At 42.1% G+C, this 17600-nt stretch overlaps 1 protein-coding gene across 4 annotated transcripts in view; it reads left to right on the top strand.

Moving 5' to 3' along the window:
- Positions 1-17600, top strand: part of dmxl2 (Dmx-like 2) — a 39860-nt gene that overhangs the window by 16689 nt on the left and 5571 nt on the right. For 2 of the 4 annotated variants that reach the window (XM_031728841.2, XM_039608424.1), the window contains exons 19-47: positions 119-346; positions 615-901; positions 1367-1539; positions 1626-2277; positions 2416-2745; positions 2835-2954; positions 3041-3176; positions 3793-3903; positions 4041-4210; positions 4537-4634; positions 4763-4928; positions 5293-5557; positions 5688-5890; positions 6879-7271; positions 7819-8001; positions 8127-8423; positions 8529-8720; positions 8831-8907; positions 9180-9310; positions 9788-10033; positions 13071-13261; positions 13379-13512; positions 13602-13687; positions 13864-14065; positions 14623-14740; positions 15774-15839; positions 16535-16621; positions 16890-17011; positions 17136-17274. In XM_031728841.2, the coding sequence (XP_031584701.1) occupies positions 119-346; positions 615-901; positions 1367-1539; positions 1626-2277; positions 2416-2745; positions 2835-2954; positions 3041-3176; positions 3793-3903; positions 4041-4210; positions 4537-4634; positions 4763-4928; positions 5293-5557; positions 5688-5890; positions 6879-7271; positions 7819-8001; positions 8127-8423; positions 8529-8720; positions 8831-8907; positions 9180-9310; positions 9788-10033; positions 13071-13261; positions 13379-13512; positions 13602-13687; positions 13864-14065; positions 14623-14740; positions 15774-15839; positions 16535-16621; positions 16890-17011; positions 17136-17274 (5603 nt within the window). Of the gene's footprint in view, positions 1-118; positions 347-614; positions 902-1366; positions 1540-1625; positions 2278-2415; positions 2746-2834; positions 2955-3040; positions 3177-3792; positions 3904-4040; positions 4211-4536; positions 4635-4762; positions 4929-5292; positions 5558-5687; positions 5891-6878; positions 7272-7818; positions 8002-8126; positions 8424-8528; positions 8721-8830; positions 8908-9179; positions 9311-9787; positions 10034-10296; positions 10575-13070; positions 13262-13378; positions 13513-13601; positions 13688-13863; positions 14066-14622; positions 14741-15773; positions 15840-16534; positions 16622-16889; positions 17012-17135; positions 17275-17600 lie in introns of those variants that run through there. The other 2 variants (XM_031728842.2, XM_039608433.1) reach the window with 2 other exon arrangements.

Below are 17600 nucleotides of genomic sequence, written 5' to 3' on the forward strand. Positions count from 1 at the left end.
GTAAGTGTATTGGTGCATGAAGCAAAGCATTTATAGGTGAAATTGAAAAATAATGTGAAGTCTACTTTTTTTTATTTAGATTAACTTGTCTCTTCCGATGTGTTGCATCTGTGTGCAGATGAGCCAAGACCAGATTACAGCTTCCAGAGCCAGCTGATGGTTCCCAATCAAGTTGTGAATGCTGACTCATCTCCAGAGACTTCTCCTGTCAGACCCCTGCCACGGTCAACTTCAACAGCTAACTTGCAATCTGCTAGCAAACTGATCCTCAGTTCAAAGCTGGTTTACAGCAAACGCCTTGACCTTCCTCATGGGGTGGAGGTTACTCGGGCGACCCCATCAGCAGGTTGGAATATAAACATATGAGTATAACCATGCTGTTGTTGCTGATGTGTAAAAACATTTCTTTTTTTTCCAGTGGTTACTCAAAACATACTAAAAATCTTTACACATACTTACTGTAATAATTCAATGCCTGTCGACACAGTATATTCAATAGGTTGTGTGTCTTTATCATTCAGTTTTGAGGAAATAAGTTGCTTAATTGGTTTAAATGAAAGAATATGCTAAAGAAAAATATTCTTAAATGTCATTCTGTCTCCTCTTTCTACCAGGACATCTGAGTTCCTCCTCTATTTACCCCGTGTGCCTGGCTCCATACTTGATTGTTACAACCTGCTCTGATTCCCGAGTGCGGTTCTGGCACTGTGCTGTGGAGGGTGGTGATGGTAATGGTATGGATGGCGAGGACAACTGGGTATACCGCTGGGAGCCCTGGGCCCTGATGAATGAAGAGGAGGACAACAACAGTGCTGTGTGTGTGTCAGGCCGGCCTGTAGCTGTGTCGTGTTCTTACATCGGCAGGCTGGCTGTGGCTTTCAAACAGCCACGACAAGGGCAGGTAGGAAATTAGAATTTGGCTTTGTATTTGTATTCTGAATGTATTATACCACAAAAAAAAAGCAGCATAGAAATTGTGGAAATTGCCTTGAGGTGAAAGAAAAATGCAATAAAAATGTAAATTGGGCAAAGAAACATCATTTGGCTGGACCCTGGATTTTCCCATTAATGGATACTAATGCCCTGTGTCTGCATATTATTTGACTTTTATGTAAAGTGGAGAATGATCAAGTTTTGCATTTGGGCTGCATCTAGAAATGGTCAGCATTAGTGAGAAGGGATTAAAAACTAGCTAGATGTCACTGAAGTGCAAATAAGTTCAGGTTTAACATCAGCAGTCTGGCTTACAAGCAAGTCTGTGTATTTACTGTTAAGGTGCATGTAAAAAGTATTATTAAGAGCCTTACTGTCTTACTGATTTGTCACAGCAGTCATGTTAAATCAAATGGTCTTCTGTTGTCCTCAGAGTCTAAGTTCCAGAGAAGACTTCTCTATGCATGTGTCCATCTACGAGTGTGAGTCTACTGGTGGCTCAGAGTGGGTTTTAGAGCAAACTGTCCACCTGGATGATTTCGCCAGACCCTCTTCCACCCTGGATCCAAGAGTCAGTGTGGACTCGAATCTCTTTGTCTACAGCAGGTCAGGAACTATTACATTTATCATATTATGTCAGACTAAGTGTTTTGCTTGTATGTCTGATAAGTTATTCATTTTCTTCGCCTCAGGTCTGACTTGTACATGAGCAGAGACCATAGCTCACCCAACATTAAGCACTACGTGCACTTGGACTGGCTATCAAAGGAGGATGGATCGCACATCCTCACTGTGGGAGTGGGCTCCAACATTCTTATGTATGGCCGTATCTCTGGCGTGGTCAATGAGCAGACTAGCAGCAAGGAGGGTGTGGCTGTTATCACCCTTCCTCTAGGGGGCAGTATCAAACAGGGGATCCGCTCACGCTGGATCTTGCTTCGGACCATTGACCTCCTGTCATCTGTGGATGGCACCCCATCGCTGCCGGTCTCCCTTTCCTGGGTCCGGGATGGCATCCTAGTGGTGGGCATGGACTGTGAAATGCATGTGTATGCACAGTGGCATCAGGACAAGAAGCCCGGTGAGGGAGAAGAAGGCAACCTTTCATCAGCAGACATAGCCGGAGGTCAAAGCACAGTGTCCTCCTCGATCTTTGAAGGGAGGGCCAGGTCAAAGAGTGTGTTTGAGGGGAGTACTGCAGTAGATGAGGCCCTTCGTGCACCGGCAGGACTTCAAGAAGGAGGACTCTTTGAAGCAGCTCACTCGCTGTCCCCAACTCTGCCTCAGTACCATCCAACCCAGCTGCTGGAACTCATGGACCTTGGCAGAGTTCGGCGTGCCAAGGTGAGTCCATTTCTACCTCATTCAGTAGTGAAAAACATCCAAGTGAAATCTAGTGAGTTTTTACTCAGTGTTTTTCACACGACGTGACGCGGATTAGCTGATTTTAATAAAGTCTTGGCCTTTTTTTGTGTTTGTCAGGCCATCCTCGCCCACCTGGTAAAATGTATTGCTGGGGAAGTCGCTGTGGTTAGGGATGTGGAGGCAGGTGAGGGCGGAGCCAGGAGACATCTGTCTCGGACAATCAGCGTTACTGGCAGCACAGCAAAAGACACCATAGTGTCGGGCCGTGACGGAGGCAGGGACTACACAGAGATCAACTCCATCCCTCCCTTGCCTCTGTACTCCCTCATGTTGGCTGACCTAGACACCTCTTATAAAGGACCTGAAGAGAATGCTAAGGGAACTAAAGGGACTGATGGTGAGGCAGCCCAAAAGTCCACAGAGGACCAGTATGCTGACCTCTTCCAGGTAGGCAGAGTTGAGACTTGAACAGATTTTGTTGTTAAAGATTTACCTGCGTGTAAGGACTTTAAACTCTTCTCTTCCTGCATTAACAGGTGCCAACAGTTACCACGGATGACTTTGTAAACTTTGCCACAGATAAACCAGAGAAGAAATCCCGAGTTATTAACCTCTCTCAATATGGGCCTACCTATTTTGGGCCAGAACATGCTCAGGTAAAAATAAAATAATCTACCTATGGAGAAGTAATATTTGTTTATCAGTTCTCTGCTTCATTTGCTTTCTTCTCATTTGTGTCCAGGTGCTGTCCAGTCACCTCATGCACTCCAGCCTTCCAGGCCTGACCCGCCTAGAGCAGATGTTCTTGGTGGCCTTGGCTGATACTGTTGCAACCACAAGTGCTGAGGTCGCAAGCTCCACTGATCAACAGTACACAGGTCTGTCTAGTTTGTGTGTGTTCCAGTCATACTTATATGTACAGGAGACTGTGTACAATATAACACATCTGACATGTGGCATAAACACTGTATTCCTTAAAAAGAAGTCAGAACAGCATCCTTACTGATATTGCACTCCAGCAGTAAGTTGATTACGGTCCCCCTCCTCAGTCCTGCTATATATATTTTCAGCAAGCAAATTGGTTCTAAGTCTTGGTATTTAATTGAAACCTAGCAAATTGGTCCAATATTGCATTAAAGTTAAATAAATGTTATTAACAAACAGGATACGAATACTTTTCTTGAGTCATTCGCCAGCTATCAAATCTTTAACATAAACAACAGTGGTTAAACTGTTCCTTTCTCTTTTTCAGTATCTTTTGCCTTTTTTACTTCAGTTTTTTGTTGTTTTTATTTAGTCTTTTGTGAGGAAGACTTTAGCAGCTTGTTCCTGTGCTAAGTAAGCAGAGAAGAGGGTAAGAAGGTTCAAGGACAGGAGACATATTGTGTGACAGGATCACATGAACTCAAGTAATACTTGAGTTTAAAGGTCTTTGCCCTCTTGTTGAGTGGTCTGTGGGGGGAAAAAACTGATCAACTGCTGGTATTTGTGTAGGTGGCGAGGCTCTTGATGAGTGTGGACTAAGGTACCTGCTCGCCATGCGTCTTCATACCTGCCTGCTCACCTCTCTGCCCCCACTCTACCGCATGCAGCTGCTCCACCAAGGTAAAGTACTCTGCTCATGGTGCTGCTGCTGTGACATGAGTATACAAAACGTTTTGTATGACAGTTATGGGGTATATTGCCCTTTTCATTATCCCTGTTATTCACTATCCCGATCCAACTATCTGCTTCTATTGCAGGCCTTTCAACGTGCCACTTTGCATGGGCGTTCCACTCAGAGGCAGAGGAAGAGCTGCTGAACATGATCCCAGCAATGCAGAGAGGCGACCCACAGTGGTCTGAGCTCCGGGCCGTGGGTGTGGGTTGGTGGATAAGAAACATCAACACTCTGAGGAAAATGGTGGAGAAGGTAACAGGATAAATATGTATATTTATATACATAAAAATCAAAATGTAATGCTGATGATGGCAATATCTGTATAGAATGTCATTTTACTCAGATTTTGCCTCAGTTTCTAGTATTATAAACAGTGAGGTGAGTATAGGAACTAGAAAAGGAAACTTACCATCCAGTTCACTCTGTAATGTAATTAATTTCCTACAGGAGTTTTCCATTTCTAATAAATATCGAACAGCTAGGAGTTATTGTAAAGACTTTATGAATCAAAGCAATTGTGAAATATTGATAACTCTTTAGAAATAACTAAATAAGGACTATTGCTTGTTTATAATCAGTTGGGAAAAGCTGCATTCCAGAGGCAAAATGACCCTTTAGATGCTGCCCTGTTCTACTTGGCCATGAAGAAGAAAGCTGTCCTGTGGGGACTCTTTAGGTTGGACATTTTCTCTAAACACATAATTAATTTGAATAGTTTTTACAATGTTCAGAACAAGGAGTTTTAAGTGAATTTTCTTACTAAAGCAGAATGGGATACCAAACTCTGTGGCTTTGTTCTTTCAGGTCTCAGCACGATGAGAAGATGACTCAGTTCTTCAAAAACAACTTCAGTGAAGACCGCTGGCGAAAGGCAGCTCTCAAAAATGCTTTCTCCCTACTGGGAAAGCAGCGCTTTGAACAGTCGGCTGCCTTCTTCCTGTTGGCTGGTTCCCTCAAAGATGCCATAGAGGTTTGAGGATTTTCAATAGTTCACAGACAACTTGCTGATGCTGTGTTTACTCCAACAGCATATTTCAGTGTAACTTGCAGCAGCAATATCATAAAGTTGTCTCTCTTTAAGGTGGTATTGGTGCAGAAATCTGTGGATAAGAGAAGCCTAAATTATACTGATAAGATGCAGAACAGTAGCACATAGTCTTTGTTGCCCTAGATTTTTCTCACCACACAGTCAAAATGTACAGATAGGCAGAAAAGGGTTATGAGTTTCTGTTTGTACCTTGCAGAAATCATTAACTTTTTGCACTTGGCTTGTTATTTCTTTAAAAAAAAAAACCCTGCACTGTTAACTCATCACGCTGTTTCATGGTGTGTAGGTGTTGCTGGAGAAGATGGAGGATCTCCAGTTAGCCATGATAGTAGCAAGGCTGTATGAAGCTGATTTTGAGAATTCATCCACCTGCCAAGGCCTCCTTTATGAGAAGGTCTTGGGCTGCAACAGGGACGGGAGTGGTTACCACTGTTCCAGGTTGCACCCCGATCCGTTCCTCCGCAGCATAGCCTACTGGATCATGAAAGACTACACGCGAGCCTTGGACACATTATTGGAGCGAATCCCAAAAGAGGACGATGAGAACCCTGGTTAGTTGGTTGAAGAGATTTTAGTGATTTTTAAACAGCACGTTCCACTGAAAGCGGATTGTGCATTATTCATGCTGTTTTCAGCTGAAATAAATATTTTCTCCCTTTTCTTTCCACTTTTGTGCATCAGATGTGATGGTAAAGGCTTGCAACCCTGTGGTGTTTAGCTTCTATAACTACTTAAGGACACACCCTTTGATCATTCGCCGCCACTTTGCAAATCCAGCGGGCACAGCAACAACAGTAGGCCTTACTGCTGAAAAGAGCAGCGCAGACGAGATCAACCTCATAGAGCGCAAACTGTTCTTCACTACAGCCAATGCACACTTCAAGGTGAGTCCATACTAATCTAGCTATTTACTCCAATCCAGTTCTTTTGGTGGAGTTGGGAACTTGTACATTATATGTGTAAGTGTAAATATGTAGTATAAAGTGAGCCAGTTACAATTGAAGTAAAGAGTAAGTAAAGCATTAAAACGGTAAGGACAAGAGTAAAAGATTAGTGAAATCATTGCCTTCTGACACAACTAGCAAAGAACATTTTAGTCTATAAATTCAAGTGCACTTTGTTGCTTGTGCCTATAACTGATGATCAATTTTTAATGTCCAGACTGCTTCCTCTGAAATCGCAGGACTAGGGTAAACAGGATAGGGTGAAACCGTGATGTTCATGAGCTTCATAAATAAATCACAAACACAGCAAACAGCTTTACACAAGAATCAACTTCCACTATCAAAGGATGCAAAATTTGTTACACGCAGTTTACTGCAGTCGCATACAATTTCGCAGGGAAAGAGAAAGAATATTTTTGCCTTGTAGTTTAGCAGAAATGCAGTAGTAAGTCATGATATAGTTGTTGTGCTCACAGAATATTATTGTATTTTTGCTCCGTGAAGACCTGCTGAATTTGCTCTCTTTCTACTCCTCTAAAGGGAAATGAAATGTAGTAGTGTTATAACAGGAAAACTTAGACTGGAATAAAAGCTATACTCGGAGGCTCTCAATTACATGTTGCATCATTGAGTGTGATATGAAGGAAGTTAGATAAACTGTAACTAAGAAACTAACATTTTTGATTGACCCACAAGGGTTCGTGGATTTAAGATTCAGATTTAGGCCTTAGCTGTCGCTGTTTGATGTCATACCTTTTACATAATCATCATTGTAGACAAAGAAATCCACTTTGTTGCAATAAGAAAAATAATTGTAATTTATCACTTCCATCCCCCTGTGTATCATTCTGATAACTACAAAAGCATGCATGCAGAGATTATATGACAAAAGTTCATATACATATTATATAATCTCTGAATCTTGTAGGTGGGCTGCCCAGTTTTAGCTCTGGAAGTACTTTCCAAGATCCCCAAGGTTTGCAAGAAGTCTGGCTCATCGCCTCTCAGCAAGGCTTCATCCAAGGCCAATTTAAACACAAGCCAACCCTTGGAAAATGGCACTCAGGGAGGTTTGGACTGGGGCTCTCCAGCAGCACCGACAAAGGCCTGGGGAGGAAATGATGGCGTTGGTGGGTTGGACTGGAGCCAGCCTATGGTGAAGGTAGAGGAAGATGAGCTGAAGCTGGACTGGGGAAATGACAAGGAAGATGACGAGGATGAGGACGATGATGGTCTGACAATGAAGAAACCAGAGCTTGAAACCAAAGGAGAGGAGGGTTCAGGAAAAGGCAGCCAGAAACTGCAAAGAGAGGACTCACAGGTAGCAATAATATCTAGAATCTCCTTGAGTAATTGTGGAGATCTCAGATTTTATTTTATTGTGTGGTTTTTCTTTGGTTGCACAGTTACAATACCAAAACGGGAAAAAAATACTTCATTTTGATGTTGTACGAAGGCACATCCTTGTCTAGTTTCTGTACTGTCTTATCTGGCATATAGGAGACGACAGATACAAACCAAAATGTTATTTTTAAATGATTTTTATTTGGAGTTAACACATCAAAGAAGACCTGCCTGAACACTCAGCCAGGAGAGGATAACGTTTATTAGGACATGTAATTTAATTGTTATTATAAATAAAAAACAATTGTGAGGGCTCGACTCTCATTCAGATGTAGTTTTCTTGAATGAGAAAAGAAAAACATGTTTCTTTTGGTGGGATCTTCTCCAAAAGGTGGAAACCTGCAGCAAAGGTGTCTGAGAGTGTTCTTGGAGTTGATTTGCAAATTGAGTCGGCCCCAAATATAAATTTCAAGGAGACTACAAAGCGTGGTCTTTTTCCTTTAAGTCACTCGCGTGTATTTCAGGGCGAGTCGGAGGTCGACGTGATAGCAGAGCAGCTGAAGTTCCGTGCCTGTCTGAAGATCCTCATGACAGAGCTGCGTACATTGGCTACAGGCTTTGAGGTGGACGGAGGGAAGCTCCGCTTTCAGCTCTACAACTGGCTGGAGAAGGAGATAGCAGCCATGCATAAAATCTGCAACTACAAGGTGGACTTTAATATTATTTGATGTTGTTTTAGACGATTTTAAAAACTGCTGAATGTTTCTAAAAATGTTTTTCAGTTCTGGTTCATTGTAATTTATTTTTTTAACCATAAACGTTATCAACTCAGGTGGAAGGAAAGGAGGAAGAGTCAGAGGTGGAGCGCTGGGGAGAACGCTCAACATCGGTGGACATATCAGATGACGTATTGGAGCGTACAGATGCCGGAGCCTATGAGCGTCATCAGATGGAGCGCCGGCGGCTTCAGGCCAAACAGCAGCACTCTGAGAGGCGCAAGGCATGGCTGAGGAAGAACCAGGCCCTGCTCAGAGTGTTTCTATCCTACTGCAGCCTTCATGGAGCCAAGGGAGGCGGAGTCACTTCTGTTCGTATGGAGCTTCTGTTCCTCCTGCAGGAGAGCCAGCAGGTATGCATGTACATTTATACATACGTCATTATATATATTTATGTTTTTTATTAGTACAAAACTGTTTACAGAGAAGGCAAATTCCCTTTTTGTCATACTTCGTAGGAGACCACAGTGAAGCAGCTGCAGTCCCCTCTGCCTCTGCCTACTACACTGCCCCTGTTATCTGCTTACATTGCCCCCACCAAGACGGTCATAGCCAACCCTGTTCTCCACCTCAGCAATCACATACACGACATCCTCTACACCCTCACACTCATGGAGACCCCACCACATCCGGACATCATGGACGATCGGGTCAGTACTTTAAAAAAAATCTCTAACTTAACTTTAAGTTGACTGAAAGTCTTACTGTCTGGTTGTTCAGTTTGGGGATGAATCACGAAAAGTGATGTTCATGTTTTTAGGTGAGCGCTCTGCACACGCTAGCAGCATCTCTGTCTGCTTGCATCTATCAAGCACTGTGTGACAGTCACAGCTACAGGTAAGCACGTGCACTGTAACATATCCAGAAACCAAAACTGGCTTCACATTACCCTTGTGCTCAAAGTACACGCTCATTGCTATTTAGTAGTTAAGTATTATTGTTTTTGATCCTGCACTTGTGTAGCCTTAGTCTGACTCCAGGTCTGATCAGACATTTGTATCTTTGAGTTTCACACTATGAAAGAAGAATAAATATATTTAACAAAATGTTGAACATGCATGTTTTGGACTGTTGTGACTTTATCGGTTAATGTTTTGGTTGCTTTGCAGCTGTCAAACAGAGACCAACCAGTTTACAGGGATGGTTTACCAGGGCCTTTTGCTCAGTGAGAGGAAACGACTCCGCACAGAAAGCATTGAAGAACATATTACTCCCACCTCTGCCCCTGCACAGTGGCCAGGTAATAAGACCTCTTACTTTACTAGCCAGTTGTGTTTTTTGGGAGTTGGTTTGATTCTGACTGAAGAGAGAAATTTGGATTAGAATATAATATTGTATTAAACACATTTGCTCTAATTTGTAGTTTTACAAAATGAAACTGAAGTCATATTTCACAGATGCATAGGATGGGGAAAATGGCTTTATGTGCGAACATCAAAGACAGTATTTTGTGAAAAATGTGAATAGCAGGATGAGAGAGAGTGCAGAGCAAAGCAGGCAGTCTGTGTTTATGCAGAGAGGCAGATGGTGTTCTATAATAGGAGCTCAGTGGCCTCTGGGAAGGAAATGGAAAGAAAGAGACTGATCACGCCATCCTGAAAAGGTTTCTCGATGGTGCTGAGATCGTGTTTTTGTTTGCCTGTGGAAGTTATTTGTGTAAATTAGGGGTTAATCTGTTGCTGGTTTATCACGTCGGATGTGCTTCCCCTCTCTGCAGGTGTGTCGTCCCTGATTTCTCTGTTGACGTCCGCAAGGGACGAGGACCAGCCAAAGCTCAGTGTGCTCCTGTGTGAAGCTGTTGTGGCAGTTTATCTTTCACTGCTAATCCATGGCCTGGGCACTCACAGCAGCAATGAACTCTTCCGCCTGGCAGCACATCCCCTCAATAACCGGGTGTGGGCCGCAGTCTTCGGAGGAGGGGCCAAAGTCATCATTAAGCCAAAGAGGCCTGAGGCTCCACCAGGTAAAATGACAATTTGGAAGTTAGCGATCTAAAACCTTTATCTTTACCATGTCAACATTGTTCATGGTTTTAATTATTTGCCTTTATCCCTTGATTCAGCACATGAAGTTGACCTTTTTCCTCCCACGCCTGTTTTCCCTTTAACATCTCTGATCACTTCCGCGTAGATATTTACTTAGCACTGTCCTGTTGATGCTCCTAACATGCTGCTGCTACTCGTGTGTGGCGTCTTGTGTGAGTGTGCCCTCTGCCCTGTGTCCCAGTGCCAGCTGATTTTGAGGCAGCCAGGCCAGAGGAGTCTCAAGAGACAGGAAGACCAGAGCAGAGCAACTTCACCTCAAACCCCACTGTCACCCCTACTGAAACCCAGCGCCCTAAACGACCCCCTCCTCCTGTTTTAAGGGACGAGGGGGTGGGCACTGTGGTATCTGCAGCTAACACCAGCTGTGAGTAACTGGGCTGGTGGATTGCAGTGCTGGTTTGCAGAATTGCAGTGCATGGTAATTGTAAAGGTTTGCATTGTTGCAGCTGCTTGACTGACCCACCCCTCTATCGTGAAGCTACTGCTGAATGAGCATTACAAACAAAATAAAAAAAAAAAAAAAACCACTAGTGTTATGACAAGCCAACAGCTGTGTGTGTGTTTGTGTGTGTATACTGCATTGCATGTACATGTTGTAACGTCCTCTGTGCTCATTTTGTGTCACTGAAGCACCAGCTGGGCCTAGCAACGAGTATTCAGAGGCCAATGCTGAGCAGCCCACTATATCTGAATCTGAGACTAAACCAGGTACACTTTCAGAGGCTTCCTGTAGCGTTCAGGCTAAATATCTACTTGTGTGTTGTCCAGATTTTAGAATGAAATACAACCACAATTCAAGGAAACCACTGCGGTGCTGTGTTAAATCTAAACAATAACAGAATGTAATAATTTACACATTTCTTAAACCTATATTTTATTTACAATACAACACAAAAACCCTATCAGATGTTTAAATTGAGATATTTTACTCTTTCATGGAAAGTATTCATTCGCTTTGAATTTGATGACAGCAACAAATACCAAAAGTTGGAACAGGGTGACAAAAGGCCTAAAAAGTAACATTTTGCAATTAATCAGGTTCATTTACAACATGTCACTAACATGATTGCTTTGTAAAAAAGAGCATCTCGAAGAGCTGAGGGTCATCGGCCTTCTTCAGTGTAAAACTTTTAAAATCTCATCATCTACTGTCCATAAATTCAAGAAAATTCATTGGGTCAAGGAACCTGGAGAAATCTTCCCTGTGCGCAAAGGACAAGGCCATTGCCAGAGAATGCAACACCGTTGTCTTCTCTGGATCAAACTTCATTTCAAATGGACTAAGACAAAGTGGAAAAACTGATCTGTGGTCAGATGAAATTCTATTTTTGTTAAAAAATGGATGCACCATCCTCCAGACTAAAGAGGAGAGCGCTCAGTTCAGAAATGGTATGGAACTGTATTAGTGCCTAGGGAACTAGCAGCTTGCACATCTGGAATGGCACCATCAGTGCTGACTGGTATGTACAGGTTTTAGAGGAACATTTGCTCCCATTCAGATTAGTTTTTTCAGGGAAGGCTTTGCAGATTTCAGCAGGTGCAATCCCATATCAGATAAAAATGGGACAGCATTCCTCTCCCAAAAGTCCAGCAGCTGGTCTGCTCAGACATTCCTGACTTCTACAGATTAAAATAAAGTTGGATCCTGCACAGTGGGTAAACATGGCCCTGCCCCAACTTTTTTGAGACATGTTGCTGCTATCAAATTGGGAACGAGTTAATATCTTTCTTAAAATGGTACTTAATCTCCCTTCGAATATTTGATATGGTTTCTATGATCTACTGTGATGAAAATAGATTAGCAAAAATTGCATTTTGTTTTTAATTTGCATTTTACACGGCATCCCAACTCTCTTGAAACTGGGATTGTATTTTGAAGTAACGCAAATGGAGTTGGTGTACATAAGTAATTTGTAGTTGAGTTAGTTACTGCATTATAGATTTATACTAGCGCTTGTGTGACATGATTCAGGTCTGTTTATTTCAAAAACTAAGCCATTCCCTAAGTGCTCACAGCTCTACTGTGTCACTGTTGGCTGAAATTGACACTGTTCATCCATATTCATCAGGCCAGAGTATACCGTGCTCACATTGTGTTTATGAGGGAGGAAGATGGGGACTGGCATTTAGACTCCGCATCTCTAGAGCTTGAGGCAGCTCTGAGCAAGGCCAGGGGCCCTTTGAAGAGCTCCTTTAGAGGACAGGCCATCTTAAATGCCAGCCTGTTGATAAAAATCACTTGTTAAAATTGTCCTTTTGAGGGCCGCGGCAAACCTGCATGCATGCCACAGTCACACAGCTTTAGAGAAAAGGTACATGCTGATGCCTAACTGTCATGTTCTAATTAACTCATTTTAACCTTAACATACTGTAGTTGCCAGTCTCATCGTGTTTGCCTATTAAGTGCTGTGGATATGAGGAAATGCTTAGCACATGATCGCTAAAGAAATTTGCCATCATTGTTTGATGTGTTCTTTGTGCCCACACATGAAATATTCACTGATTCTATTATGTAATGGACTGTGCAGTATCTGTGTGTCTAACTGCACTGTCTGCTCTGGTTTGTGTCTTGTCTTGTTTTGTCTGGTGCGATGCCAGAGATAGTCATCCTGGATAATGGTGCAGGTTTGTGTACTAGCGAGTGTTTCTTGCCCTGTGCGTACATCCCAAACGTGTGCTTTTTGTGCCTTTTTTATATTTCTCCTTTCCAAAAGTGTATGACGTTTCATTTGTGACTGAAGTTAGGTGCAGACAGGAGCCTCCTTTCTCAGGTATTATGTGTTTTGTGTAGGATGTGGATGCAGTACTTTTCCTCCTGATCTATTTCTTTTTCTTTTTTGGATTTAAAGTGATGCTGATCTTCAGCCTTTGTGTAAAATGCAGCACACTGCAGACCTCTTTTCAAATTGTCTTGTGTTTGAAATATACCATTTCTTCATTCTTCTTCTGCTACAGTGGCTCCCCCTCAGCCCCCAGCAGAGGACGTGGACCGATACAGACGCAGATTCAACATGAGGATGCTGGTTCCTGGACGCCCTGTAAAGGAGACACCTGCCACGCCACCTCCTGTTCCTGCTGAAAGACCCACCTACAGGGAGAAGTTCATTCCCCCAGAGCTGAGCATGTGGGACTATTTTGTGGCCAAAGTAAGAGAGTAAAGCCGTCAAACTGAATTTTTGATTCAGACTTAAGGTTGAAAAAAAATAAACAATATACATATTTAAACCTTTTATTTACTCTTTGCTAATCATTTCCCCTCTCAGCCTTTCCTGCCGCTGTCAGACAGCAACGCCCTGTATGACTCAGACGAAAGCGGTGCCGAGGATGACGAAGATGATGATGACGCCTTCCTTTCTGACACACAGATGACTGAGCACTCTGACCCCAACTCTTACAGGTATAGCCAGCATGCCTCTTTTTCTTTATTTCCTCTGAGACTCATTGTGGTTCATATTTTAATTATATGTGTGTTTGTGCATTATGTAGCTGGTCTCTGATCCGCCTGGTCATGGTGAAACTGGCTTATCACAATGTCAAGAACTTCATTCCTCTCACTGGCCTGGACTTCACAGGTACGTCCTCGCCAAAACACCGATCCTAAACGTAAGAGATGCATTCTTTATGAAGGTGCATTGAAATGGTTTAGGACATTTCAACAATAATTTGTTAATAATATGGAATCCACAGATAAACGCTTCATAGCTTTTTGCTTCTGAATATCAAATTTGTGTATGTATTTGTGTCACAGAGCTGCCAGTCACGTCCCCTCTGAGCAATGCTGTCTTGAAGACTTTAGAGACCTGGGAGCAGCTTCTGTTGGAGCGAATGAATAAGTTTGATGGCCCACCTCCCAACTACATCAACACTTACCCTACTGACCTCAGCACAGGAGGTGGCCCTGCAATACTGCGACATAAGGCCATGCTGGAGCCTGACAACACACCCTTCAAGTGAGTATTAAATCATCTATATGTCATTTTTCTCTTTGTATTTACAGCAGATAAATTTATAAGGCCTCAGTAACACAGATGTAGACACCAGTTAGTGACCACAGGTTGCTGGGGAAAAAACAGTATTCTCTCCTAACAGCTCACTAACTGCTCACAAGTGGTAGTGAAATGAGTGTAAATTGACTGGAAATGGAAAATATTCACCTTCACAGTAAAAGTTCCACCATTAGAAACATGTTGGTTTCAGCCGGAAGGCATAACTTTAATTCTGAAAGTGGCTGTTCTTTCTTTGCATCACATTTTTTCAAGCTTTAGTTTTTCTCAGGCTTTACTTATTAAAGATTGCTGGCAAGTGTTTGCAGACAAGACAGTTTCTTCCATGCAGTCTACAGGAATTTGCGTTTGTCTGTTAGTTTTTATATGCCATAGTTAGTTTGGAGGTTAGTGTTTTTGGTGCAGCACCTTTGTTGCAACTGGTTTTACACAGTGACATTCATTTATTACAAACAGCCTGCTTGTGATCACCTTGTTTTCATGCACTTTTTTTTTTTCTTTAGGACAAAGAACCACCAGTCCTTTCCAGCACGACGTCTGTGGCATTTCCTGGTCAAACAGGAAGTTCTTCAGGAGACATTGATCCGTTACATCTTCACAAAGAAAAGGAAGCAGAGCGAGGTCGGCACACACCATTTAAAATATTTATTTATTTATTTCCTTAGATGAAGTTTATAATTTCTTTTATGAATTTTAAGTACTTGAACGTCACATTAGTCAGCAATTGTATTATGTTGGGGTTTTTTTCTTTTATTCTTTTTTCCCTCATCATCCTAGTGTATCATGTTATTGTCATAGAAAACACATTTCTGAAGTGGATTTGCTGACATTAGGCCAGGGTAACCACACATACAGACATGACATCTATAAACATGGAGATTTATGATCTATGTAGACATCAAACAGCTAGCCTGCCGAAGTGAAGTATCACAACAATTTTTACAAAGATAAATTAAAGGCATATAAAATATGTTAACTTCAGTTCTTAGTGTGCCGCGTGTCCACAGTAGGTACCCATAAAAATGGAAAACAGTATCCAGATGCTCAGTAGTCCAGATATTTTTTTTTTTTTTTGCCCCAGATCTTTTTTGGAATATTTTTGCAGTCTATTAGTTGGAAATGGCAATTTGGTCATTTTCTTAGTCATGTATCTAAATTCATCCCTTGATTATTTTTTTTTATTATTTTTTTAAAAGCACTGAGTGAGCATTTTTATCACTATTAATATTTTTCTTATCTTTGCTTTGACTCCTTTCGCATATAATCAAGTATAAGAGAGTTCACTGCCTTCTGTGATGTCTGAATCAGTCACTTTTATGACAGACTGCCAATGCAGCTCACAGTCCGAACTTAAAAAAAACTCCTATAGATTCTTGTCCTCATGCATAGTTAATAATTAAAACCTTTGTCGCTAACTGGAATAACATCATGTCAAATTCAGCTGTAATAGTCGGATCCAGAGTTCATATCTCCATACCTGCTGCAACATGTCTGACTTACTCCCATTTTATCACCAAGTATACAATATCCTGTCAGCTTTGTTAATTTTTTTCATTTTCATTTCATGATTTATTTTTCTGTTTGTGCATGTGTGTTGTGTCGTGCTGTGTTGGTGTGTCCTGTGTCTATATTGCCTCTGTGTGTGTGTGTGTAGTCTGTAGAGAACCATACGGACCGTATAAGCCCACACTGCAAAGCAGGAGCTAGCAGTTCCTATAAGGTAGTATAATTTACTGTACCAGCCCAGGCCCTGGCTCTGTCTGAGCATCTGTCTATCTTGTCTGTCTGGGAGAGTCATTGCGAAGCCAAGCTTGAAGGAGCAAGTGCATTAAACACTAAAAGAAATCTTGCACCAGTTGCACAGGGTTTGGTTTGCAGTTTGTTTTGAGATCCCGCCATGCTGGGGTAAAGCACTGCATGTCTCCTCTCTAGCTTGGCCTGATAGTGACTGCTCTGGTAATTTTTTGGCATAAAATCTACTTGAAGCTCTATGGCTTAGATCTAATGTCTAATCTCTTCCTCTCACTGGGACACTTAGGACACTTATCCACTCACATAACCTCATATCCAAACCTATCAATAACACATCTCCCTGTGTAGCTCACATCCTTTCTAGCTGGTCTGATTCTGCAGGACTCAAAAGCACATAAATGAGATGGCACATACTTTAAACCTACTAACTTGCATGCTCACTGTCAGGGTGTGGTGGTGAGGCTTTCTAACTGGAGGGTGTCAGCCCAGAAGCTCAGTAGTCATACTTGTCAATATTTTCTGTTTTCTATCTTTATCCTACTAGAGGGAATTTTTTTTTTTTTTTTAAATGTCCTTCTTACCATTAATCTGACCCAGGAAAACCTTATTTTAGTCTTTCTCGCTTCAGCTTTTATGTTTTCCTTTTCTTTTTGCCTTTTCCAGGTGGAGGCTGATTTGGGCTACCCAGGAGGAAAAGCTAAAATTATCCACAAGGAGTCTGATATAATCATGGCATTTGCCATCAATAAGGTCAGTTGTGGGTGTTAACTTGTGTAAAATACTGGGGAAAACTTGTGGTTCATAATTTCCTTGGAGGTTTCCTGGAAATAACCAAGTACTTTGATTCTGAGGACACTGTACATGGAGACATGATTATTAGATAGATTTATATTGAATGAAGGTTTCTAGAAATCCTTTTTTTGAGTAGCAAATACATGTCAGTTACTTTCTAGGAATTCAGAGAAGCTAGTGCTATGTGTTATCTCACCTTATCCACCGTGCTTCCTTACTTTCCTAGGCTAACTCTAATGAAATAGTGTTGGCTTCCACCCATGATGTCCAAGAGGTTGATGTGTCTACTCTAGTGGCTGTCCAGCCCTACACGTGGATTGGGGAGGACTTTGATAAGGAGTCTCGCAGGTCAGACTAGCAGCAGATCATATAATTTCCTTCAAATCTCACCGAGCCCAGACTCCACACTCCCGGGCTCCTCTCCAATTAAATGATGGCTTGTGTTTTGTTTTTTTGTTTGTTTGTTTTACAGCTCTGATGATGTAGATCATCGTTCTTCGCACACCAATATTGCCCAGGCTAGCTCCGTCCCCTTTGCACCACCGCAGATGCCAGTCTCTGCATCCATGCCATGGCTCGGTAGTGGTCAGACCAGTATGGGAGCCAGTGTGGTACGCGATTCTTCACTGCAAATCTACACAGCTGTGCAACCTGAATCCAGCAAAACCAGGCAGCAGTATTTAGTGGTAACCAGTAGGGGGTGATTAAGTTCTGTTTCAGGGCTCATAGAAAGGGTGGTATGACTCTGCCGTCTTTTCATTTCATAATATTCATTAGTAAAGATTTAGATGTAGTTTTACAAAATGAAAACGCTTCATTTAAAACTTTTGATTCTGGAAAAAAATCAATTTACTGTGGGGATTTTATTAAGCAGTCTGCAGGGCTTGCACGTTTTCAGGCAAAGTTTGTTTTTTATTGTTATCGCTGCTGAACCACG

Source organism: Oreochromis aureus, linkage group 1, assembly GCF_013358895.1.
Source record: "Oreochromis aureus strain Israel breed Guangdong linkage group 1, ZZ_aureus, whole genome shotgun sequence".
NCBI lineage: Eukaryota > Metazoa > Chordata > Actinopteri > Cichliformes > Cichlidae > Oreochromis > Oreochromis aureus.